General features: G+C 39.1%; 3 protein-coding genes across 6 annotated transcripts; 1 reads left to right on the top strand and 2 right to left on the bottom strand.

The window, feature by feature from the left end:
• Positions 1-16: 16 nt before the first annotated feature.
• On the bottom strand, positions 17-9353 carry LOC135214348 (facilitated trehalose transporter Tret1-2 homolog). 4 transcript variants are annotated; one of them, XM_064248567.1, is made up of 7 exons: positions 9170-9353; positions 5022-5172; positions 4383-4502; positions 3641-3764; positions 3175-3348; positions 2778-2912; positions 17-1798 (listed from the first exon to the last, which is right to left on the bottom strand). In XM_064248567.1, exons 2-7 carry the CDS (start codon positions 5055-5057, stop codon positions 999-1001), a joined length of 1389 nt encoding a protein of 462 aa, XP_064104637.1. In that variant the 5' UTR covers positions 5058-5172; positions 9170-9353; the 3' UTR covers positions 17-998. The 4 variants fall into 4 exon arrangements, with proteins under 4 accessions (XP_064104637.1, XP_064104636.1, XP_064104638.1 ...); XM_064248566.1 differs by having other exon boundaries at positions 5022-5156; XM_064248568.1 differs by having other exon boundaries at positions 5022-5152.
• A 2024-nt stretch (positions 9354-11377) lies between these two features.
• LOC135214352 (uncharacterized) lies at positions 11378-14379 on the bottom strand. Its single transcript, XM_064248573.1, has 5 exons — positions 13451-14379; positions 12442-12597; positions 12094-12264; positions 11755-11965; positions 11378-11639 (listed from the first exon to the last, which is right to left on the bottom strand). The coding sequence occupies exons 1-5, from the start codon at positions 13466-13468 to the stop codon at positions 11479-11481; spliced, it is 717 nt and encodes a 238-aa protein (XP_064104643.1). The 5' UTR covers positions 13469-14379; the 3' UTR covers positions 11378-11478.
• A 4372-nt stretch (positions 14380-18751) lies between these two features.
• LOC135214350 (arrestin homolog) lies at positions 18752-24531 on the top strand. The gene is made up of 6 exons (XM_064248571.1): positions 18752-18975; positions 19500-19863; positions 20450-20743; positions 21591-21734; positions 22508-22637; positions 23350-24531. Exons 1-6 carry the CDS (start codon positions 18867-18869, stop codon positions 23440-23442), a joined length of 1134 nt encoding a protein of 377 aa, XP_064104641.1. The 5' UTR covers positions 18752-18866; the 3' UTR covers positions 23443-24531.
• Positions 24532-25101: the final 570 nt, after the last annotated feature.

Below are 25101 nucleotides of genomic sequence, written 5' to 3'. Positions count from 1 at the left end.
ATAAAGACTCAACATATTTGTTATATTAATTATTTAATATTTATTTGTAACTTATAATATTTATTCCCCAAATACATGAAAATATTCTGATAACCAGTGTGATTATCCTTATATTTGTTACTTAAATGCGCATTTTTGGTTCTGTACACCAAATATACAGCAGGTGTTTGAGCATTCTGACAATGTCTGGTAAAGGTATCTTTCAACATTTATATCTATACATGAGATGAACTCAAGTGATAAAAAAGCACTCTTGTATTTGCAACGTGGCGTATCATACACAAATTAGATACCAGAAAATACTAGAATTTACTGTAAAATACACAGGTTACTCTTATACAATAACAAAGCATAAAAACACCAGGACCTTGTCCAGTGATTCTGGAACCATCAGTTTATGTTTTATTATCATTCGTAACATTTTAAGACAAAAATCATTATCATAATGTACCAGAACCATGTACGTATATGCATGTCTTCGTGCATTCATACAGACATACACATACATTCGAGTACTCATGCAGGCATGTATTCTATACATGTGCAACTTACTGGAGCCACAAACTAGACGATGTCAAGAAACCGCTTAGAAAAGTATCTAAAATAAAGAAAAGTCCATTTACAACTAACCTCACGAGTACCAATGTTTCTGTAATGGCTTCTCAACTGACCTATTTCTGTAACAGGATTATCTCCCTGTATCCGTCTCTTTCCGCTTCGTCTTTTCCTTTTCACGTTCTTTAACCTTTTTAAAGGCTAACTGATTTCATCCATTGTTTTGATACTGTTATTAATTCATTTTCACTTTCTTTAACCTTTTTAAAGGCTAACTGACTTCATCCGTTGTTTTGATACTGTTGTTAATTTGCGCCATCAACAATGGGACAATGAACTCCCTTGGCTAATTCATTAGAAGATGAAATACTGTGGGTAGATGTGATTCAACCTCATAGTTGCTTTGTGAGAGTATCCTAACTTTACAAAATATTATGAGAACGTTACTGCTCTTTCTCCTTGGCAGCATTCAGGTAGAATCTGTCCATTTGTGCAGCTGACTGACGGTGAGTTTCTGGCATGAACCTCTGAATGACATATCCATTGAAGAAAGTGAGCACCGCGTAACACAGGAACGTGGTGTGAATACCCAGTAAGGACACGCTCCACTGGAACGTCTTCGTCACCGCGAAGGCTGATATCCAGCTCGTGGTGACGATGAGAGATGCCCCCACGCCCCTGACTGAGCTGGGCAGCCCTTCTCTGATGTAAACCCAAGGGACAGGTCCCCATCCAAGGGACAGGCTGCACTTGAAAGCCATCAGAGCCAAGAGTGGAATGAAAGTGTACTCCTTGATCACCACAGCCAAGGAACCACCTGATTCCTTGGCCCAGAAGAAGGCACTGAGGACAGAGAGGCATACTGTCACACCAATCGACGACCTGGCGATCATGGAGCGCCTTGCGTACTTCACTGCACAGTAGAAGCCAATGAAGGTGCCCAGGAAATCGAAGATACTGAGGATGGAAGAGGCAGTCTTTGCATAAGCGGAATCCCCAGCCGCTTCGAAGATGGAGGACGCATAGAAAATAACGGTGCTGACTCCTGTGGTCTGCTGGGCCAGCATCAGAGCAGCACCAATGGCAACAGGCCATCTGTTGGGAGGCCGAAGCACATCTCCCAAGCCAGCTCTCTTGGTCGAGACGTTGCGGCAGCTCTCGTCCAAGGTTTCCTGCTCCTTTTCAGCAGCTGCGGAATCTTGACGGAGTTGTTTCAGCGAGCATAAGGAAGATTCTCTCTTGCCTAAAGGTGGCAATGAGAAAGGAATTAGTATTGGCCTTGTATTTCACTACTCTGGTTATCTTTACTTCATGGCTAGCTAAAATAACTATAATAGCTAGTGAAACTCATTTCAAAATAAAATCTTAGGGTAATGTCTGTGTAAATACTTGCTTAAACAAAGGTTCCTAAGTGTAGGTGATATACAAGTTGATAAGAGCCGATTACTAGGCCTTTTCCAGCTCTGATTAGATCTTCCCTTATCATAGAGATACAGGATATATTCAATGATCATCCTGATAGACTAACCACTAGCAATCTGAGTTGTTAAGAGAGCAGCCATTGATAACAACTCTCTGATTTTAAAGTTTTTTTACTTTTATTGTAACATTTCAAAGCTATTAATTGCAAATACAACCAGCCTCTAAAAGACTGAACTTTCAAAAATTATAAAATAGGACTCAAGTTAATCTAAATTTTTCACTCAAGGAAAAACAAACCCAATTTCTCTCTCTTGACTTCATCTCTTGATCCACTTACATTCAGAGACAGAAAGTAATTCAGTAATACAAATATTTTTGTGTAGTTTAAGCAAAAATAGAACTAAAGATGTCTCCAAGCTTCAATCATCACAAATAACTCAATTTTTTTAACATGATGCTTTTAACCATCACACTGGGGCACACACAGACAGCTTATAATATGGTGTTGTAAGTCCACAAATACCAAAGTAGTGTATGCTGTTGGGAGAAAATTAATGTCTTCTGGACTGCAATGTGAATTTTTTTTTTTTTTTTTGCCTCTGCTATTCTAGGTAGGGTATTAAGTACTTAAGGTTAGCCGACTAGGGTAGTGCAGCCAAGATTGAGGATGGCATAGGCTTGCAACATCATGCCTTAGCAATTTGCAGGGAATCAAAAGGATATATGTATCCAACATCAAAGGAGTGGGTCAAGAAAACGAACGACACAACAGTCACTGCCACATTAAGATTTCAACCTACCTGAACGTGTAAGGAAGTAAGGCGTTTCGGGTGTTGGCAATAAAATCAGGGCTGCCGGCAAGGATAGCACGCATCCTACCCACGCCAATGGACGCCACGATAAGTAATTCCCCGTGAGGTAACCCACAGTAATTCCTGAATTACAAACATTAGAAATCTTTATAAAAATGGTTAGGTTATTACTAAAGAAGTTATATCGTCAGGTCCTGTATTGTTTCGGTACATGTAGGTTGTCAGACAGAGCGGGTCTCATGCCAGGAATTGCTCTTACGACCACTTCTTGATCAGCATATGGGAACAAAAAAATGAATGACTAACACAGTGATTACTGGAACGTGAACAGATTAGAAACTAAAACCATGAACTTTTTGTACCAAGCTAAAGAGTGAACACTTACCGACATTACGAAGAACTGCAGGATAAAATGCTGCCCGGGCCCTCAGTTCAAGTTGAATGATCTCCGCCATCAGCACAGGTCCGGCAACGGCCTGGAAGCCCACGCACACTCCGGTAAGCATCCTCCCAAATATGACGCCCTTGACGGTGCTCGAGGTGGCGACGATTCCCCAGGCTGTGTGTGAAGTGCACGAAAGGGTTAAGCGACATCACGCTCGAACGAGCTGATGATCAAACATTTTGTGCGAGCGACTACTAACATCACCAGTTTATATTTTGGTTCAAGTTTGACTTCTGACGAGTACTAATGTCTGTTGAATAATCACACCTCTGACGGTTATAATAAAAACATCAACATAAAGAGAAATTGACTTATTGGAGCTAGCATATGAAATTAAGAACAGTAAGTGTCTATACTGACAGTGGACAACATATATATATATACACACGTATATTTTACAACTCACCCAATGAGAGAGGAAGAGACGAGAGGATAATCATTCTTCTCCTGCCGAAGGTGTCCAGCAAAGGACCTGCCGCTAGACTGCCAAGGACCGCAAATGCAGGAACCACAGAGCCAATCCACGATCCCTGGGGAGTGAGAGCATCCTGTAAGGACGTTCTTATACAAATAGGTTTTAAGGAATAATCACCAAGTTAAGAGGCTGGTGACACACCCTGTGGCGCTGGTTTCAATATCACCTAAGTATGAAATATTTGGCTTTTGCCTAGAAGTAACACTTCTCAAAGAGTGTCTTTGATATAGATTGTACCGATTTTGCCAGTTTTATAGGTGGATGTCAAGCTTGGAGATATTCGTAAGAATTAATGGTGTGATTGAATGTTACTTGGAGATATTCGCAAGTATTAATAGGGTGATTGAATGTTAAGTGAAAATACAAATTTACCATTCTCTCAGTAAGTTTACAGTTGCAAAAACTGAAATATTTATGATACTGTAAGAACTAAGATAATGTTCGCCAAACAGTGACATATCCCATTGCTAAATTTTTTACTGTTTTTTTTTTAAAGAAATTTGTTAAATTAAAACCAGCACTAGTCCACATAGAGACCTCAGAGTGTACTATAGTACTTGCGTTTCAGTAGTCCACAAAGACACCTCAGCAAGTACTTAGTACTAGCTTTTCAGTAATTCTCAAAGACACCTCAGCGTGTAGCTACTATGGTACTAGCGTTTCCAAGACTTACATCTTCTTTAGTGATGCTGAAGTCTGGGTCCTTGTGCATGGAAGGCAGAGCAGGAGAGGTGAAGGCCATGCTCACTGATGCTGTAAAGGCGATGAGCCCCACAGATGCGGCACACAGCATCTGGAATCCGAAGAAGGCTCGTGAACGCTGACAGTACATGCATAAATATGACGTGCATACACATCCAGGAATATAAGACATATCTGACTATCTCTTCATTCTTTCATTGACAATTTCTATTCAAAATCAAAGGACTAAGTCTAATTCTCACCAGAATCAAAGACTAAGTCTTATTCTCATCAAAATCAAAGACTAAGTCTAGTTTTAATAAACATCTAAGACTGAGTCTAGTTTCAACTAAAATCAAAGACCAAGTCTAAGTCTCATCAAAATCAGACTAAGTCTAATTCTAATCAAAATCTAAGACTAAGTCTAATTCTAATAAAAATCAATGACTAAGTCTACTTCTAATCGAGAACGAAGACTAAGTCTAGTTTTAATCAAAATCAAAGACTAAGTCTAATTCTCATAAAAATCAGAGACGGTTTAATTCTAATCAAAATTAAAGACTAAGCCTAGTTGTAATAAAAAAAAAAACAGTCTAATTCTCATCAAAATCAAAGACAGTCTAACTCGTACCTGATAATACACGTGATTTCCTGTAGGAGCGGCCATTGTTCGCTACCTGCTGTATAGACACTTCTAACAGGTGTTTAAAAGAGAAAGCCTGTTGCAGGTGTGTGCTAAGCTACCTGTTGCCACTACCAAGCCTTACTGGAACAAAGGGAAACTACTCAGGATAAGCTTATATATATTTAAGGTCGTTTCGTCTACGATTCTACAATTTAAAAAATGAATACTACAGATTGCTGTGAAGTGTAAACCAAATCAGAAATTTTTTAATACTGGTCTACGCCAATATTAGATTTTAATCCAGATCCACCAGCAACAAGTAGTACTATGATCACTTTTAGTACTAAAAATCACTTTTACATTATGTTTTGCTGCTCCACACAACACCACATAGAATTCTCTCTAAATTTACAAGCGAAAACAACAAGATTCGGTAACTGGTAAACTCCAAGATTGCATTCAACGAGAGACATTTATCATTGAAACCTCTCAGTGAAGGTCATCCTAGGTCTTGCAACAGGTTCATCTTTGGCTCGTCAGTTGCACAGTCACGCGGGTGGGTGATATCGTACACTAGAAGAATGGAGAGAGAGAGACATACACGCTTCGGCATATATTCAACCAATCTCACAGAAAAAGCAATTAAAAAAACACTCAGAGCACAATGAGAAAACACTTAAAAATACTCAGAAAACACTAACACCTTTGGGAGGAATTCTCATGTTTATGGGACTAATGGAAAAGGAAATTCTGGGCATAAACCAATAGATTTTGGCTGCCGGCACGAAAGGGGCAGGTTCTAGAACTAGTATACCATGATTCATGCTGCCCACGCATAATCATGTGAGACTAGGACATTAACCCTTTCGGGTTTTGGATGCTTGCACAAAAAAAAAAAAAAAAATGTAGTAATGATAATTGGATGGCTTAACAGTACGTCAGTGGAAACTGGAAAACTCATGTTGAGTAAGCTCCCAGAAAGAACATAGACCAAGAAATATATTCTATAATATAATATATATATATATATATATATATATATATATATAATATATATATATATATATATATAGATAAGATCACATCGAACCGTGATCCATTTATATATCAATATTCAAGCTACAAATGTCCTTTAATATCTAAATTCACTTTACCTCCCGAATGTATATATTTTCATATATGCTACCGAAGGGGAATTTTTTAATTGATGATAATGTTTCGTCCCCCCATGGGATCGAACCACCGTCCAAGTGGACGGGGACGAAATCAGAACAGTCAGTGACGCTATCCAATCAGCCAACAGAGACGCTATAAGTTCATATCGATTCTGACCTTACAAATCACCCTCGATCTGGATGCTTTCGTAATTAGAATCGATATGGAACCCCGTCTACCATGTTGGCCAATTCGAGCGTTTGACAGCACGTAGCCTTTTGTTATGAATAATTATCACATCGAACCGTGATCCATTTATATATCAATTCAAGCTACAAATGTCCTTTAATATCTAAATTCACTTTACCTCCCAAATGATATATTTTCATATATGTACCGAAGGGGAATTTTTTAATTGATAATAATTTCGTCCCCCCATGGGATCGAACCACCGTCCAAGTGGACGGGGACGAAATCTGAACAGTCAGTGACGCTATCCAATCAGCCAACAGAGACACTATAAGTTCATATCGATTCTGACCTTACAAATCACCCTCAATCTGGATGCTTTCGTAATTAGAATCGATATGGAACCCCGTCGACCATGTTGGCCAATTCGAGCGTTTGACAGCACGTAGCCTTTTGTTATGAATAATTATCACATCGAACCGTGATCCATTTATATATCAATTCAAGCTACAAATGTCCTTTGGACGGTGGTTCGATCCCATGGGGGGACGAAATTATTATCAATTAAAAAATTCCCCTTCGGTACATATATGAAAATATATCATTTGGGAGGTAAAGTGAATTTAGATATTAAAGGACATTTGTAGCTTGAATTGATATATAAATGGATCACGGTTCGATGTGATAATTATCTAACAAAAGGCTACGTGCTGTCAAACGCTCGAATTGGCCAACATGGTAGACGGGGTTCCATATCGATTCTAATTACGAAAGCATTCAGATCGAGGGTGATTTGTAAGGTCAGAATCGATATGAACTTATAGCGTCTCTGTTGGCTGATTGGATAGCGTCACTGACTGTTCTGATTTCGTCCCCGTCCACTTGGACGGTGGTTCGATCCCATGGGGGGACGAAATTATTATCAATTAAAAAATTCCCCTTCGGTACATATATGAAAATATATCATTTGGGAGGTAAAGTGAATTAGATATTAAAGGACATTTGTAGCTTGAATTGATATATATGGATCACGTTCGATGTGATAATTATTCATAACAAAAGGCTACGTGCTGTCAAACGCTCGAATGGCCAACATGGTAGACGGGGTTCCATATCGATTCTAATTACGAAAGCATCCAGATCGAGGGTGATTTGTAAGGTCAGAATCAATATGAACTTATAGCGTCTCTGTTGGCTGATTGGATAGCGTCACTGACTGTTCTGATTTCGTCCCCGTCCACTTGGACGGTGGTTCGATCCCATGGGGGGACGAAATTATTATCAATTAAAAAATTCCCCTTCGGTACATATATGAAAATATATCATTTGGGGAGGTAAAGTGAATTTAGATATTAAAGGACATTTGTGTTAGCTTGATTAATATATATATATATATATATATATCTATATATATATATATATCAAATCTACGAGAAGAGACGTGTACCAGAATACAAGTGAAAACCACACGTACAGATCTTCAGTAGTAACAAACAAAAAAACACAATTTACTGTCTCTAGGACATACAACTAATCTGGCCACTACCTGAAGACAAGATTCCCAGCAGGTGAATTTCAACAAAAACTATTTTACTGATCTAAAAGACCCAAAAATGAGCTGGCCATTTTCATTAGTCACTTCATACTATGAGTTTCATTACAGATCCGATTTCACAAAATGAATATAAATACAATAAGGAAATTATTAAATCAGTTCAAATGTGAATAGTTTTATATTTGCTTAATTTATAATATTCCTACCTTGAGCACTACACTTAGGCCTAAATGTTTTCACGAAACGTATATTAATTCAGCAACATACAATTCAGTTTTTGTCAGGATTCTTACGTCTGCTGTGGGAATATTCATCAAAATAAATAAACTGCTAGACAACAGGAAAATTCCTGATCCAGGTGCGCCAGAACTGAGCAAGAAGTAAACTGAGAAAAAATATTTATTTACAATAATCCACTAGGCTGATATTTAAAACTGGTTATGTATAAAACAGACTAAATACGACTCCAGGTTAACTCTATAGAGTTAGTAATGGCTCAAGAGTATTCATAGTGTATTAAAAGTATACATTCTTTGTACTGAATTCACGTTTCCTTAGAAAAACCGACGAAAAAAAGTAAAGTGACTGAATTCGACAGGAATAAGTATACAGCTGAGTCGAAATCAACTCTTATCAACCCTCACGGCCGAATGGATGTCACTGCCTTCCTAATATCAGAACCAGCCTGCAAATTGCACAAGCTCGAATCCTGACCTGGGTGGATATATTTACTTATCTAAGTAAGGGTCCAGGGTTCTTGGGTAGTAATATAAGTAATTTCCAAGTTGTAGTGAATTCAGCCTCGATATACGGTGTTTGTGGTCTAAAAATTAAGTAATATATATACACATATATATAAATATAATATAAAAAGAGGCCATAAAAACCCCCAAATATAGAAAGTACTTTTTATATTTTTTGACGTTTTTGTGGGCTCTTTTTATTATATGGAATTCTGTTGTAACAAAACATTTTTACCAGTACACATACACACACACACACACACACACACACACACACACACACACACACACACATATATATATATAAATATATATAGATATATATATATATATATATATATATATATATATAATAGTTTGTGTGTGATTCACTCGACCTTATCAGAATGAACTCTGTCCACGAGTAATTCCTACATGAAAGCAAAAAGTCATGTTTCAAATTATCGTTTTTCTTAGGATTAATACGCCATCTGATGATAAAGATAATTAATACTACCCAATTAATAACTCACCTAAGTCACTCCCCACACACACTATACATATATATATTTTTTACGAGGCGCAGCAGTAGAGGAGAGACGATAAAACATCCATCGTGAATTTCGGCGAACACAGATGACACACTTAAAACGGCCAAAACCGGCGCCTGGCGAACACTGGCAACTCCCTCCTCCAGCCACTTGATCGCCTAACTGTGAAGAGAGCAACATATGAGAACGTTGTCAGCTAGCTATTTGTTTGTTGCCGGTGAAATTATATATTTTCGTCCTTTTCTGCAACGAAGATTATGTGCTTTCGTCCTTTAATAATATATTCACCGTCACAAAATGGTTTCGGGTTTTTTTAGGTCTACGGTCATTCCTACAGACGTAGGAGATATTCGGCCAATGGCGGTTAAGTCATTCCCAAGAACTTTTCAGAACGCTTTATTTTTTTTTATCTTTTTTTTTTTCCATGAGGTGGGACAGGGGGCGGGGGTAGGCCAATGTTTATCTCATTAAAAAGTTGTTGGCCTGCTGATAATCATAGGCGATATAGGAACACAAATAAGATGCTTGTAATCAGACGTACCAAAGTGAACAATTCAAGATTAAACAAACATTGGAGACTTTACCAAACGGCGATAATGCAAGGCCATGAAAGTGATTGTGTGCGTTAGATAAATACACCTTTCTTTTCGTTGAAAGACACGGCTGTTATATTTAGCGTGCTTCACAAATACGGTCTCTCTCTCTCTCTCTCTCTCTCTCTCTCTCTCTCTCTCTTCTCTCTCTCTCTCTTCTCTCTCTCTCAACAACCTGAGCACATGTTTGCTTTCTTCCGAGTGACCATCCAGAAATGGCGGGAAGATGAAACTAGAGTTTCAAAATGATACTACAGCCGATGATGGTCTGCTCCATCCACAGTCAAGTCCCACACAAAGTCCAGTAAGTTTAATAGTTAATGCAATGGAACAACAGGAATAAAAAGAAAATAGTACTTACCTCGATCGCTGGTGGGACTTTGAATTGCAACCGACACCATTGTATGCAAGTGACGAGGTCACATACTGGCTAAGCAGTTTTGTTTTTTTTTTTTTTTTTTTTTAATTCTACTTGGCTTTTGCTCTTGGAAATGGAATGAATAAATCTTCAAATTAAAACGACTGGAGACATCGAGGGTCATTTTTCAATCGTACTAAACACCATTCCTCAGTCCTCACACAACCTCCGATTAGAGTTCATAAACTATAAATATCGTCTCATGCCTTTGTAACGGCTCATCCGTTAGAATTAATTATTTTATGAATGAAATAGGTAAGACTGAAGGCCATATTAAAAACTTTGAATTATTTCAGAGTTCAGGGAAGCCATGGTCTTTTTCTTTTCCTATTTTTTTCTCCTTCTTCGTCGTCGTTCTATCCGTCACTATATGAAATATCGTAAGAATGGGTTTTCAATGGCTCTTCAAAAATGATCTAAGACGCAAGATTATAAAGTTGTTGGATTTTGAAGATAATGGTTGTGATATACTTGGAAGTAAATGTTTTTTCTTTCTGGCCTAATTCTTCTGATTACTCCTCTCTCTCTCTCTCTCTCTCTCATTCACTAGACAAAACCCCTTCTACCTTTATTGGCCTAAGCAGTGAAATTCGTCTGACAATCAGTCGACTGTTCTGAGAGTAAGACAACTTCATCCCCATAGACTTATATTATCTTCTCTAGTGCCTTATCTTTCAAAAATCTCCACTTATCCCCATCCACCCTTCCCGTAGTTCTTACCCAAGTAGGCCTATGTAGGTCTCCCAACTCTCTTAGTGCCTTCAGGAACCCAATATTGAAGGTGGAGTAGGACTAATACTTCCTTCACCGGTTTTCAGCAAGGCCTTTTGGAATGAGGTTGCTTTACTAGACACATGTCCTACCCCGACGTAGTTGCTACTACCATAGTAAACCACTTTACCAGGTTTTAACTTCTTTGGCTAACGGCGGCCCATGAGATCGATCTCGTGGACTCTCTCTCTCTCTCTCTCCCTCTGTATATATATATATATATATAGATATATATATATATATATTATATATATATATATATGTAGTGTGTGTGTGTGTGTGTGTGTTTATACCATTTCCTCTCGAAGCAATAAATGCAGTAATGTATTAAAGAGAGCAATAACTAGAGTATTTTTCATATTTTTATTTAAATATTACAATAAACATTACATAAATTCAAATGTGAGATCACAAACACCTGAGAATCTCTTCTGTTTCATAAATAATACAAATAAATTAGATACATAAATTACGAGTAGCAAAGGTTCACTTTTAGGAAGACTGGCATTTTACCACGAAGGTCTTCTGCGATAAATTGGTCTTCGCGGGAGGTAATGATTGTTCCGGTGAGATTTCGGGAAGATGCTGACGTCAGCGCAATTGACGAACGTCTCCTGGGGTCCACAACCATTGGCACCTGACCCGTCCGGACAAATTCCCCAAGTGTTGCCTGGAACATTGAAAAGAGAGAGACAGAGCTCAGAAGCTGTGGAGTCAACATATACATTCAATTACTTTATTCAAGTCCAAAGAGACGCTTTATCCTGAAGGAGGTGAAGACCTACCCACGACCCAAGTCCACTGCAGGAGGCAGTGGCTGCAGGAGAGGCGGTCGGGCAGCTGGACGTGGACCGTGTGGCTGCCCCTGACGTCGCCCTCCAAGTAGTACCTCGAGCCTGAACCGTCGGCCATCTGCAGGAGCTGCTTGTCCAGGCACCTCTGCGAGTCCTCCGCTGCAGGGTTGTCGTTGTTGCAAAGACGGAACTCGTACCAGCCCTGTATATGGGACGAGATCGAGACGAGAACAGGACTTGATTAGTCTCTCAGTGGCTAGAAACTCTTGAGGAAAGTTTTTAACAGAATTATCGCACAGAATACGTTGTTGTAAGTCCTTCTATACTCACCCTGTGGTTCGCGACGATGTGTATCGTCACAGGTACGACCTGACCCTCGGTGTAGTTGGCCGTGATGACCCCTCGACCGAATCGACCTCCCCTTTCGTGGGGTCGAGGCTGAGGGAGACTCCAGTCGTCCCCACAGACGCCGCATCGTCCGCCGTTTGAGAAATGCATTTTCTGGAAAGCGATTTGTATTATCGTGAATTTAAAAAGTATTTAGAGTCCTGGCGATACTTTAGCACCATTTTTTGGCAAAGTAATTACTCAGTGGGGAATTCGAACCTCATCGTGACCATCTTTGTACATAAAGATCGAATTTCCAAACCTTTTCCCCAGAACCACTGGGCCACTCACCTCACGCCCTCCGCAGAAGAGCTCGTTGTCGCTGTAATCCGGCGGGGTGTCGAAACCGAACCTCCAGGCTGCATTTCTGGCCGCGGGCGCTTCCATGTACCCGTGCCCGTCGACGGACGTGCCCAGAAATGTCCACGACGACGTCAGCAGCGCGATCTGGGAGTGGGGGAGGGGAAGTGTATAATGAGCAGTTGCTGTTTGGCCGGAAAGGAAACACTTTTTTTTTTATTATTAATGATAATACGCTTCGTAATATTTCATTGGAAAGATGCAGCAAGATGTGCCTGTCTTATCAATACGTATATATATATATATATATATATATATATATATATATATATATACACACACATATATATATATATATATATATATATATATATATGCATATATACACATACATATACACATACATCTCTCCTCTGTCTGCTGGTTCGAATCCACGAGAGGACGAAATTATTATTCATTGAAAAATTCCCTTTCGGCTAACATGATATGATAATATAATTAATTCCGAGGTAGAACGAATTGGATATTATTAAAGGACATTTTGTAGCTTAATGCGTGTACTATATGAATCACAGTGATGTGATAAACATTCATTCATAATATATATATATATTATATATATATATATATATATATATATTACTTATTACGGGTTCCCCGGTCTATATGAAAATATATCAATTTCGAGGTAGAGCGAATTAGATATTAAAGGAAATTTGTAGCATGAATGATTTATATGAATCACGGTGATGTGATAATTATTATATATATATATATATATTATATATTCTATATATATATATATATATATAGTATATAGTAATATATATATATATATATATATATAGATATATATATATATTATATATATACGTATATATATATATATAATTATTCATATATATATATATATATATATATATATATATATATATATATATATACTATATATATATATATATATATATATATATATATATATATAATCTTTAAAACTTACCATATTTAACAGGAGCATTCTCTACCCAAGAGATGTATACTGTGTCCTTTTATAAGTTAACGTGATTAACACGAAAGACGTATGCGAAATAACGCCTTTGGTGAGGAAGACCATCGCTTATATAGTGCGAGCCAAACGAAACACACCCATATAGCCCAATGCACAACAGAACCCGCTCACATCCACCCGAAATTTCACGGAAAAGGAGCTAAAGAAAGTCAAAAGAAAGAAAAAAAATCAAACTTCCGGTATTCGGACACCTCCTTTTTCCTGTGAGGGAGGGTCCTGGGGGTTTGGATATGGGTGGGGGCGAGGTGGGGGTGGTAGTAGGGGTTGGTGAATAGCTCCATAGTTAACACCTCGACTGAGCATGCGTCATGAGAGCTGGGTCGCGCCTTTTTTCTGGTAATGTTTCTCAGTTTTTTTTTTACTAGAAATTCCGTCTGAACGGAAAGTGTTATTTTTTTCATAATTTTTTAAAGAAGTTCTTGATGAAAATGATCAAAATATTTATATTAATATTAATAATAATTTCTACAACTTAAAATCTAGTGAAGGTCACCAGGCAATGTATTTCAAAGCTATCGTCAGGGCATAGGTCACTTTGGACGAGAGAGAGAGAGAGAGAGAGAGAGAGAGAGAGAGAGAGAGAACATTATCTTATATCTAGCATCTTTTGTTTTCTGAGTAAGTTGGTTCTTTATAGCCTTAAAAAATTTAATTAACCTACATAATTTATTCAAAACTTTAATACATGCCCAATTTGCAAAGCTCTCTGGGCAAAAGTAGATTTTAATTACTCTGATAATTATTGTAAAAAATACGACTTTTCACCTACTCGAGGTGTAAGCCTACAAACTACTTTGCTGTTGTTGTTGATCTTTTTTGGGGATGGGAAAGGTCGATAGAAAAGCCTAAAAAAGATCTGAAAAAGGTGTTTTTTGTTGATTTAAAGATACAGGAATTTTAGGATAGGATATTTATGACTTATTCATTAGTATGAAATGTAAAATATGAATAATGCGCTCGTTAAACAGTACAGAAAAATTATCTCTTATAAAATATAGCGCATTTATTTTAATTTTCGTTGGCGAAATAAATGCACTATTTGACCATAGATTTTAGCACGAGCCTCAAGTAAGCTGGAGGTCGGATCACCTCTGAACTCTCTGTGTATAAATGGGTTTGTTTATTGTTATGCCAAGTATATTGTTATTTATTTTAATTTCTGCATAGGATTACACACATATATATATATATATATATATATATATTATATATATGTGTGTGTGTATGTATAGAAAGAGAGAGAGAGAGAGAGAGAGAGAGAAACTTGCATGACCTTGGTCGTAGTGGCCGGCGTTATTACATTTGCGGAGAGAGAGAGAGAGAGAGAGAGAGAGAGAGAGAGAGAGAGAGAGAGAGAGAGAGAGAGAGATTGCCCTAAACATCACATATAATGTCTGGCATATCGGCCAAGGCCAAGCGAGACTTCCTCCGTATCTATCTGATCTGCTTACTTATTTCGTCTCGTGAAAAATTTTTCTTTACAGTTGAATGAAACAACAAACACAAACAAGCCAATGGAAGATCATTCGTCCACAACAGATGTGAAGGAAAACTGTAACATAGGCCTAGGTTTGATACACGTTCGCAGAAACTGCTATATTATAGGCCTAGGTTCGATACGTTCGCAGATATGGCATTCTTTCACGGGCTATCCGGAAGAAGTCAGCTTCGAGAGAGAGAGAGAGAGAGAAAGAGAGATAAACACTACTCTGACCTCCCAGTGACGCAATAACCACTCGTCCTCCTAAGATCGCTTTTATGACGATAACATGACCTGACGTATAAGGAAAAGCCTCTTTCCTTTCTTCATTTTCTGAGAAAGTGCCAATTGGGTACGTGGTATTATAAGGGGCAGCGGGCGAAAGATGTATACAAGCCATTCGCCATGCGGAGGGGTTGGGCGAGGGTATAGTAGGAAATGCGCCATAAAGAGGAAATTAAAACATTGCACTCGCCGCCATTTCTCGAGAACAAGACGAAGGTATTTCCTAGGCTGAGCCTGGAGGTGGTGTATGTTTTGCCGAGTTGTAATGTATTGTGTCATATTTCCTCCAGTTTCGATACATCCGAAGGACTGTGTGTAAAAATGTATGCACCTATACATCCATGTACACTCAGTTACAGCGTGCATAATTGACGCGATGTTTCTTCTGAATCGTAAACAAGGAAGAGTCGGTCATAAAGGTTGTTGTCTCCCTTCCAAGCATTGGACTGTTAGACCAATTTAAACCGAAGAGCCACGGCAAAGATGCCTAAACCAGATCTATGGCGACCGGTATAGTTGCCATTGGTCGTCTCTAGTTCTCCCTTATGCGAAATCACCTCCTAGGCTCCTACATAGGCGAGACCTCTCGACAACTGCAGTTGAAACTACAGGGATATATCATGAGATATTCCAGCCAACTTTTGACGTAGTTATGACGTCCCAACACACCATTATTCCATTACAGACAAGAACTAGAGACGTTCCAGTGTTCCATTCTCTCCCTGACGTACATTAACGTCGCCTCTTTGGCTTCTTAGACGGCAAGTATTCGCGTCATAGTTCTGCTCTTGCTATTATGGAGTTGTGAGAAACCTTTGAATGCAGATGCTTTGGAGCTTTAGTTTTCCATTTCTTTTGTTTCTCCGGAATTCCAACTTCTAAAAACAGTTGTTTTGCCGTTTTAGCAACGGCTTTTCATTATTTACTACGATTTTGAATGATTATTATCAGTTTGACAAGACCACTGAGGCATATTCTAGACTCACGTGAGACTAGACCAGAGGCTTTGCTCTTGAATGAGGGGTGAACATTAGACTTATGTTCAGCCTTCGATGAGATGAGCCAAGAACGAATCTCCTGTTTAACCCGACAGCCATTTAAGTAAGGAATACTTAGGAATACTTCCATTCCTCAGTTCTGCAAGTTTGCTTAAAGCAGCCTCATGAATATCGGCGCAGAATTCCTGAAGGTTTGTCATGGAACACATATCCGAGATCCAACCAGTTGACTAAAGCTTCTTCTTCTTCTTCAGTAGACCTATATGGTCTAGAAACACGCAAAATGAAATTAAAAAGAGAGGAGAGGTTTAAATTGCTCCTCAAAGCATGTGAGTGACCAGAGCAGGGAAAACTAGACGCAAGAATAGAATTCCAAAATTCTAAATGCTAGATTATTAGAGAAGATGAATGAAATCGCGCAGCCACCCTGACTGAATGAGATAGAAGATATTATCATGAATCGAGAGAGAGAGAGAGAGAGAGAGAGAGAGAGAGAGAGAGAGATACGATAATCCCATTTGCATACCTCAGAACACAGCGCCATTATGGCGTGTCCTTTATCTAATTGGCTGTATAGGCTACACAACGTAGTATGACGTCATGGACCCTGAGTCATACATCCACATGAGTTCAGAAGACATAGTAAAGCTCGCTCTCCCTCTCTTTCTCTCTCTCTCTCTCTTAGACTTTTTGACCTCCGCGTTTTGTTTTAGTTTTCTGGAAAGGGAAAACCACCATTCTATATACCTTGGGGAAAACTATCGTGGCGGCTATGTCTGTCCGTCCGCACTTTTCCCTGAGGCTAGAGGGCTAGCAAAGTTCCACATCGAAAATCACCCGGTAAACCTTGACCATTTTTTTTTTCTGTACTGAGATAATTGATATTATTATCAATTAGCGGCAAAAAGATAATTGTTATTGTGTCTTTATGTCTTTAGAATTTTCTTGTCCGTATTATTATTATAATTATCATTATAATTATTATTATTATTATAGATACGTACGTAAGGCTATCAAGGATTCTCGCCTGAGTGAACGACTATGCTTACACTTGAGATAATAAATATTAACATTCATTACAGCAATGACGGACAAAACACCATAAGCAACAAATAATAAAAGCAACAACAACAACAACAGCGAAAGAGAAACAGCATTGCAATGGCGACAGACAACGAGTGCCGAACAACTTATAGGACTATCGGCGCAACCGGTGAAGCCCATTGAGATGAACGGGAAGGACGAGAGAGAGAGAGAGAGAGAGAGAGAGATAGCACAGTGGGTCTTCATAAGAGCCTTGACCTTCTGTTATTTGACTAATTCCCTTTCTTTTCCAGGATGGCTGTCGTTAACGAGAGAGAGAGAGAGAGAGAGAGGAGAGAGAGAGAGAGAGAGAGAGATTTCGCAATATGAGCCGATAAACGAGTAAGGAAAATGAAAAGTTATTAGCTAATTAGTCTCATAATATAAACAAAGACATTGCGAGGCTCTGAATAAACAAAAAATAATCTGGAGACGAATTACATTACATTAGCGACGAAATTACATTGCGCCTGAAGTTAGGAAGTAACACCGTATATACATACCCCTTTGCACCGGCTTCAGTGCACTTGCTATTATCTTGGCAACTGAAGGCAGTTATGCTTGCTATATTGCTGTTCTTCGTGTTGTTTGATTGAATCCTCATTTCATATTTGCTCCAACAGAAGCAGCAGTGGCACACTTTTCGGCTGTCCTGGTTTATCTTGTCGGTACGGGGTTTATTTCACCAAAAATGGGCCGGTTTAGTCTATGAAACCCTCCGGTCTCCATAGACCTATAGCCTAGAGCCCTAGACCGACGTGGCAAAGGTCTCCATAGACAGAGGTTGGTTTGTAAGAGGGGGCAATAAAAACCATTTGATTCTAAGCCCGCCATACCAAGTTACACACACACACACACACACACACACAGGGAGAATGATTCCCTAGACCCATCCATAACTTGTGTCTAGACCCTCATGCAGTGGACACCGGTTTAGAAGAGTTGCCATAGGCTAGTCGTGTCCGTTTTTCTCAGCTTTCAAAATTTAACATTAAAAACCAACAAAAATTTACGATCTGACAGACTTTGGAATTCATAATTTAGTCAAATTTTGTTAGAACATTCCGTATTAGCATTCCAAGCACTTTGCATATGGTCAGATTCCAATAGACTGATTTAGCTACAAGACACTTCCTGACTTGAAGGGTAGCATAAAAAACAGAGCATACGAGAGAGAGAGAGAGAGATAGAGAGAGCTAGCTATCTTTCTGTCCCTTGCAAGGCTTCTGCGGGAACCACTTTTGGCTTCAGCAGGTATAGGTATGCCATGTGGGAAGAGAGCCCGCCAAAAAAACTTTTGCTTGCGCAGAACGGCGTCACAAGAAGAACTAGGTCTGTAATTTAATTATTCCCTCGGACGGTATATATTCGCCCCTGTGAATTCCTCACACCATTCTTTAGCCTGCAACCGACGAACTTTCTAGAAACTATCCTTCTCAATTTCCTTAGCCTAGTGCTTCGCATACCGCCTTCATTTCTAAGCTCAACTTCATCTTTCAAAATGGTGGTTCAATTCAAGGTCTTCAAGAAAGCCGCCCCCAATGGCAAGCTGACCATCTACTTGGGACGCCGTGATTTCGTCGACCATGTGTCGTCCGTCGATCCCGTTGGTGAGTACTAACTGTTGTTTACTTACAATGACTGGTTAAGTATGGCTCACATAAGTAGGACCCTCCAGATGATTTGGTTACTTAGACTCACATGTGTTGGAGTAGCGACTGGTTTAAATAGTCCCCCGTAGGTGGGAGCCTATTGATGACTTGCCATTTATACTCACATATGTTACTCATAACTGCTGGGGCCTTTAGACTGTGACTGGTTAATTAAGTACCCACAGGTGGGAGCTTCAGACTCACATATGTTACTCATATCTGCTGGAGCCTTTTTAGAGTGACTGATTAATTAAGTACCCATAGGTGGGAGCCTCAGACTCACATATGTTACTCATATCTGCTGGAGCCTTTTTAGACTGTGCCTGTTTAAGTAAGCTCACAAATGTACGAGCCTTTCAATAGTCCCTGTTAAGGGGTAGTGTCTGGTTACATAGACCCATAAATATCAGACTAAGAACTTCACTGTGATGTTCGTTTATTGCTGCTAACTATCCCTCCTCCTCCTCCTTCTCGTTCTCCAGATGGCGTCTTGGTCGTCGACAGCAGCTACCTGCAGGGAAGGAGAGTCTTTGGCCAGCTGGTGTGCAGCTTCCGTTATGGCCGCGAGGAGGACGAGGTCATGGGCCTCTGCTTCCAGAAGGACCTGTTTCTGGCCAGCCAGCAGATCTACCCTCCCAAGAGTGATGGTGAGGCTACCAAGCTGCAGGAGCGCCTCATCAAAAAGCTGGGTGGTAACGCCTACCCCTTCACCTTCAAGATGCCTGAGCAGGCGCCTCCTTCCATCACCATCCAACCCGGCAAGGATGACGAGGGGCGCCCCTGTGGTGTTGAGTACTACGTCAAGGTTTACGTTGGAGAGAACGAAGAAGATCGCAGTCATAAGAGGTTCGTGGAACGATGAGGTTTTTTGGTGGTGTTCTGTGGGGTTGGTGTGCCTTTAGGTGATGTTTTTTGGGATGCTTTGGGTAATTAAAGGGTTGGTGTTCCTCTAGGTGATGTTTTTTGGGATGCTTTGGGTAATTAATTGGTTGGTGTTCCCCTAGACTAGGTGGTGTTTTTTGGGGAAGTTTTGTTTGTGTAATGGGGTTTGGATTCCCACAGGAGGGGTTCTTGAGGATATTCTGGATAAGTAATAGGGTTGTAGGCTCACTGGGGTCAAGACCTTGACTAGCTGCTGGGGTTTTTGATGACGTAGTCCCTTGGGGATCTTGAAGCAGAGCCTTCAGCTATGTAAAGATTTAATGTTTCAGACTCAGTTTCGCGAGAGAAGGCCATGCAAGGACATAATTTAAAAGAAAACCTCGTTAGCCATGCAAAGATAACACTTCTATCTTACTATAGTAGATTTGCATCAACTGTGCATTTGATGTCTAGGCCAGTCCCTTACGACGGTCCTGATTGGCTGTTGATAAGCCAATCACAGGGCTGGAATCTCTCAGTCTCTCAGTCTGCCTCATCTCTCTGCTCCCAGATCCACCATCCAACTGAACATCCGCCGAATCCAGTTCGCCCCCAGCAAGACCGGCCGCCAGCCCTGCACCGTCGTCCGGAAGGACTTCATGCTGAGCCCCGGAGAGCTGGAGCTGGAGGTCACCCTGGACAAGCAGCTCTACTACCACGACGAGAAGATCAACATCAACATGACCATCAGGAACCACAGCAACAAGACCGTGAAGAAAATCAAGGCCGCTGTCCAGCAAATCGTGGATATTTGCCTGTTCAGTGGCGGACAGTACCGCAGCACCGTCTCCAGCGTCGAGACCCAGTGAGTCTTCTGAAAACGGTGTTTGGGCCACTGATACCACCACGGTCTAGGGGTATACCTAGACCGAGGATGTCACACTCGTTAATCCCTTTGCATATGGCTGCTAGAAACCTTTACTCAAAATCCCAATAACCACTTGTATCAGTCTCCTGTATGAATATTAGGTGTATACCTAGACCTAGGATATTACATAAGACTGCTAGAAACCTTTATATTTATATAGATTTTATTTTAGAATTCTGAGTTACTCAGAATCCAATAACCACTTGTATTAGCCTTCTGAAAAGTTAAATATTTTTTTATTGATTTTTTACAAGTTACCCAAAATCCAAAAACCACTCGTATTAGCCTTCTGAAAAGTTCAATATATTTTTATATTTTTTTTACAAGTTACTCAAAATCCAATAACCCACTCGTATCAGTTTCCTAAAAAGTTGAATACTTTTGCTTATTGGGTCTAACTTATTCAGAATCCATTCATTTCTAGTATGAATATTCTAATCATTTTTCTTTTCCTTTTATTGGACGTTTAATTCATTCGATATCAAGTAATGATATTCACGAGCCTTTGATTTGAATTTAAAACATTATTGATTCAGTGCGCAATCGAATTAGGAACAACTAGGCCTATTGCTATCAACTTGCTGATTACTTTCGTATCACCTCCACTTGTTTTATTGTTTCTGAACCACTAGGCCTACTCCTTTCAACTTGCTGATTACTTTCGTATCACCTGTACCTCTTTTATTGTTTCTGAACCACTAGGCCTACTCCTTTCAACTTGCTGATTACTTTCGTATCACCTGTACCTCTTTTATTGTCTTTTTTTTCTTCCTTTCTCCAACAGGGAGGGATGCCCCATCTCGCCTGGCTCGGCCCTGCAAAAGGTGCTCCAGCTAACCCCAACGCTTACCTCCAACATGGATCGTAGGGGCGTCGCTCTTGACGGTCACTTGAAGAACATCCACACTAATTTGGCTTCTTCTACGCTGTGAGTGATTTTAATAATAATAATAATAATAATAATAATAATAATAATAATAATATTATTATTATTATTATTATTATATTATTATTATTATTATTATTATCTTATTCTTATTATTATTTATTATTATTACATGCACAGATCATCTTGATGCAAAGAGAGAGAGAGAGAGAGAGAGAGAGAGAGAGAGAGAAGAGCTTTCTCTTAATTTAAAGTGGTGGTCTCTTCATAGGATATTTCTCAGTTGCTGTTATTACCTTTTGCAATAATTCAGAATCTAATGAAAATTATTAGTATGCCTTAATTAAAATCTAATGCATGAGGAGTGTTAAACTTCACTACCACAAAAAAATATTCCTTAATCTCTTATATATATTGATTTTTTATAATAATGTTTGAAAATAAATATTATTTTATATTTTCTAAACATCTGCAGTGAAAAAAATATTCCATATTCTCTTTAAGAATATAAAAAATTAAAAACTTTATAGCAATGTCTGGAAAAAAATCTTAATTCTTTGTATATTCTAAACATCTGCAGAAACAAAAACGAAAAATATTCAATAATCTAAAAACATAAAAATAACCTTTATAAGAATATTCCCTAATCTCTTTAAAAAAATTTAAAAATAAAAACTACAACAATGTCTGCAAAAATCTTAATTTTTTGTATATTCTAAACATCTGCAGTAAAAAAAAATATTCAACAGTCTCCTAAAAACAAAAATAAAACTTTATAACAACGTATAGAAATAATATTAATGTTTTTCCCCTAGTCTCGCCAACCCAGAGAATCGTGACATCTTCGGAATGGTGGTCTCCTACACTGTCAAAGTGAAGCTCTACCTCGGTGCCATGGGCGGTGAGGTTACAGCCGAGCTGCCCTTCGTCCTCATGCATCCTAAGGTGAGTCATTTTGAAAAGTCAGGTTAAAGGGCTGACAGGAAATTGAAAAAAAATGACAATTTCTTGTCTGAAAGAGGGTTAGACTGAGTTGAAAATAACAATGCCTTCTGTCTGAAATGGTCACAGATTACAGCTTCTGGAAGGGTACTGGACCAAAGTTTTAGCTTGGAAGGCGATGCAGTTGATCTCTTAAACCGTTTTTTAAGTCAAATCACAGGCAAAACAGCTGTAGCTAATTTGAGAACACGTACACAGCTGATCTCTGAAATGTGGTTCAGATCAAAGACTAGTAGACCTGCTGCAGCTGATCTCTGGGTGGATCACAGATCAGCCTCAGCTGATCTGGTAGTCTGGTTCAAATAAAAATCTATGCTTTGAAGCTATTTATCAATAGGTTTCAGATTAAAATGATAGCATAAAGTAGCTGCAACAAATAACCTTGAGAACTTCTACAGTTTATCTCTGAGGGGGATATCAGGCCAAATTTCTCGCATCACTACTGTAGCTGATCTATGTGAGTTTCATGGTAAACAGCTAGTGTCAGACAGCTGCCACAGAGCTCATATACGTTTTCTAGTCAGAACACCGGCTGGAAAAGGTGCAACTGTACTCTGAGAGAGTTTGTTATCAGACCAGTAGCTGGTATATTTTTAATCGATCCTTGAAAGAGATATTAATAAAAGATGTGTAACGTCCCTTTACCCTGTTGCAGCCTGACTTACGTCGTATGATGCGCGCCGACAGCCAAGCACAGGTTGAGGCCTTCCGCTCCGAGAGCATGGGCGTCTCCGTCGACCAGGACTAGATACAACAGGAGACATATCACCATTCCAGACGAGCAACTCAAGAAGAAGAAGATCTGTTCATCAAGCGCCACCTCAGAAACTACCAGGAAACCAGATTCGGCAACAAGATTTTTTTTTAAATCGATTCGTTAGGTCTAAAAGACGAGTTCAATAATCATGCTATTTATTAGCGTTTTCTAAAAAAAAAATAATCTAGAATAAAATACAATCTATTGTTCTTGAAGAAGTACCGCCTTGTGACGACAATTAGCGTTAAAAGATACATTCACTTATAGGCTTATGAACTAAGTGCTCGTTAAAACAACTTATATATCAAAAACGTCTTAGGCCTATGATTTGTACTTGCGAATCTTGTCTTGTTCACAGTATTTATCCATTTGATTTGTGTGTTTTAGAGGAAAAGTGCCAAAGATAATTACATAATTTTTCACATTTTACATACAGAACTCCGCGGGACTTCAAATTTTCAGGTTCAGTATACCTTTAGAGAGAGCACCTAGTCTGAGCCATCCCTTAGCTAAACCTAGACTCATGCATGCTAGTTGAAAACCCCACCATCCCCCCACCCCTTGATATATCTTCCAAGAAAGAGCGATCCAGTGCTAAAGAATATACATTTTTGTTTTGTTTTGTGAAAGCAAAATGAAAGTGCAGCCTATATGGGACTATTGTGGAAACGAAAACGAAAGATGCTGGAAGAGGAATCCAGCGTTTTTCCGGCTGAATGGACCATTGAATTGAAATCGTGCAATTGTGCAGAAAGCGGCCTTTTTTAGGTGCGCCAATGATTACAGCAAAGTGCAGAAAATCCAACTGGGTAATCTATAAGTGTTTTGAAAGAAAGACTATGCGTCTGTTAAGCTTTGTAATTGGTAATTATGGATTTATTGGATCTTAATTATTTCAGTTTTGACTTGAATCCTACCTAGTTTGAAATCTTAACTAAGAAACGCCATATTGTCTTCATTTGATTTTTTGTTCTACGCTTGTTTTTGCCTCATTATGTTTATAATTACTACTATACTTATTGGTCAACTGTCTATTCCAATTATGCAGAATCATTAGGCAATAAATGAGAATAAATCTAATTCCTATGTTTTCCTGAAACCTAAATTTGGTGGAAAAATTAAGCGCGTGACTCTAAAGATGTTTGTCCAGCGGCTTAAGGAATAATTAACGTTTCCATCAAGTATTACTCCTCGTGGTTTGCATGCAAACTCGGTCTCCTCTGCGCAGTCATGCCTGTGCAGGCAAAACCGAACCCACTGACGCTGTTATAATTGCACAGGCTTTTGCCGGCATAGGCCGACTGTGCATACTATAACAGCGGAAGGTATAACAACGTTTCAGGCAAAATTCTGGTAAACCCGCAGATGTCTTAGTACTATAGTACTATAGCACTTCCTCCGTCAGCAGCGTGAGGTAGAGTCTTATTATATAAGGCTTCCTTATATACGCTTCCCGCGTGGCAACAGCCTTAGTGAAAGGACCGTTTCAGCTCGATATTGGTTGGTTCCATGACGCCATTCTGGGGATTCTGCCTACATGTTCTCCTCAGTTGTCACAATTACCGTTAAAGCAATATTCCCGTCTACTTAAGGCTAATAACAGTCAAATATACCTCCTTTCTGATTCTAATCAAAGGAAATAATAATAAT

The sequence above is a fragment of the Macrobrachium nipponense genome, chromosome 45, assembly GCF_015104395.2.
Source record: "Macrobrachium nipponense isolate FS-2020 chromosome 45, ASM1510439v2, whole genome shotgun sequence".
NCBI classification, from domain to species: Eukaryota; Metazoa; Arthropoda; class Malacostraca; order Decapoda; family Palaemonidae; genus Macrobrachium; species Macrobrachium nipponense.
Note: the sequence above shows the minus strand (reverse complement) of the source record. Positions and strands in the feature narration are given on the sequence as shown.

Coding starts and splice junctions, on each gene's coding strand:
- LOC135214348 (XM_064248567.1), bottom strand. CDS start 5,057: ATGGCCGCTCCTACAGGAAATCACGTGTATTATCAG. Junction 4,503..5,021: donor GAAATCACGTGTATTATCAG/GTACGAGTTAGA, acceptor TTCGGATTCCAG/ATGCTGTGTGCCGCATCTGT. Junction 3,349..3,640: donor GTCTCTTCCTCTCTCATTGG/GTGAGTTGTAAA, acceptor CTTCACACACAG/CCTGGGGAATCGTCGCCACC.
- LOC135214352 (XM_064248573.1), bottom strand. Junction 12,265..12,441: donor TCTTCTGCGGAGGGCGTGAG/GTGAGTGGCCCA, acceptor ATCGCTTTCCAG/AAAATGCATTTCTCAAACGG. Junction 11,640..11,754: donor GCAGTGGACTTGGGTCGTGG/GTAGGTCTTCAC, acceptor TCAATGTTCCAG/GCAACACTTGGGGAATTTGT.
- LOC135214350 (XM_064248571.1), top strand. CDS start 18,867: ATGGTGGTTCAATTCAAGGTCTTCAAGAAAGCCGCCCCCAATGGCAAG. Junction 19,864..20,449: donor GAAGATCGCAGTCATAAGAG/GTTCGTGGAACG, acceptor CTCTGCTCCCAG/ATCCACCATCCAACTGAACA. Junction 21,735..22,507: donor AATTTGGCTTCTTCTACGCT/GTGAGTGATTTT, acceptor TTTTTCCCCTAG/TCTCGCCAACCCAGAGAATC.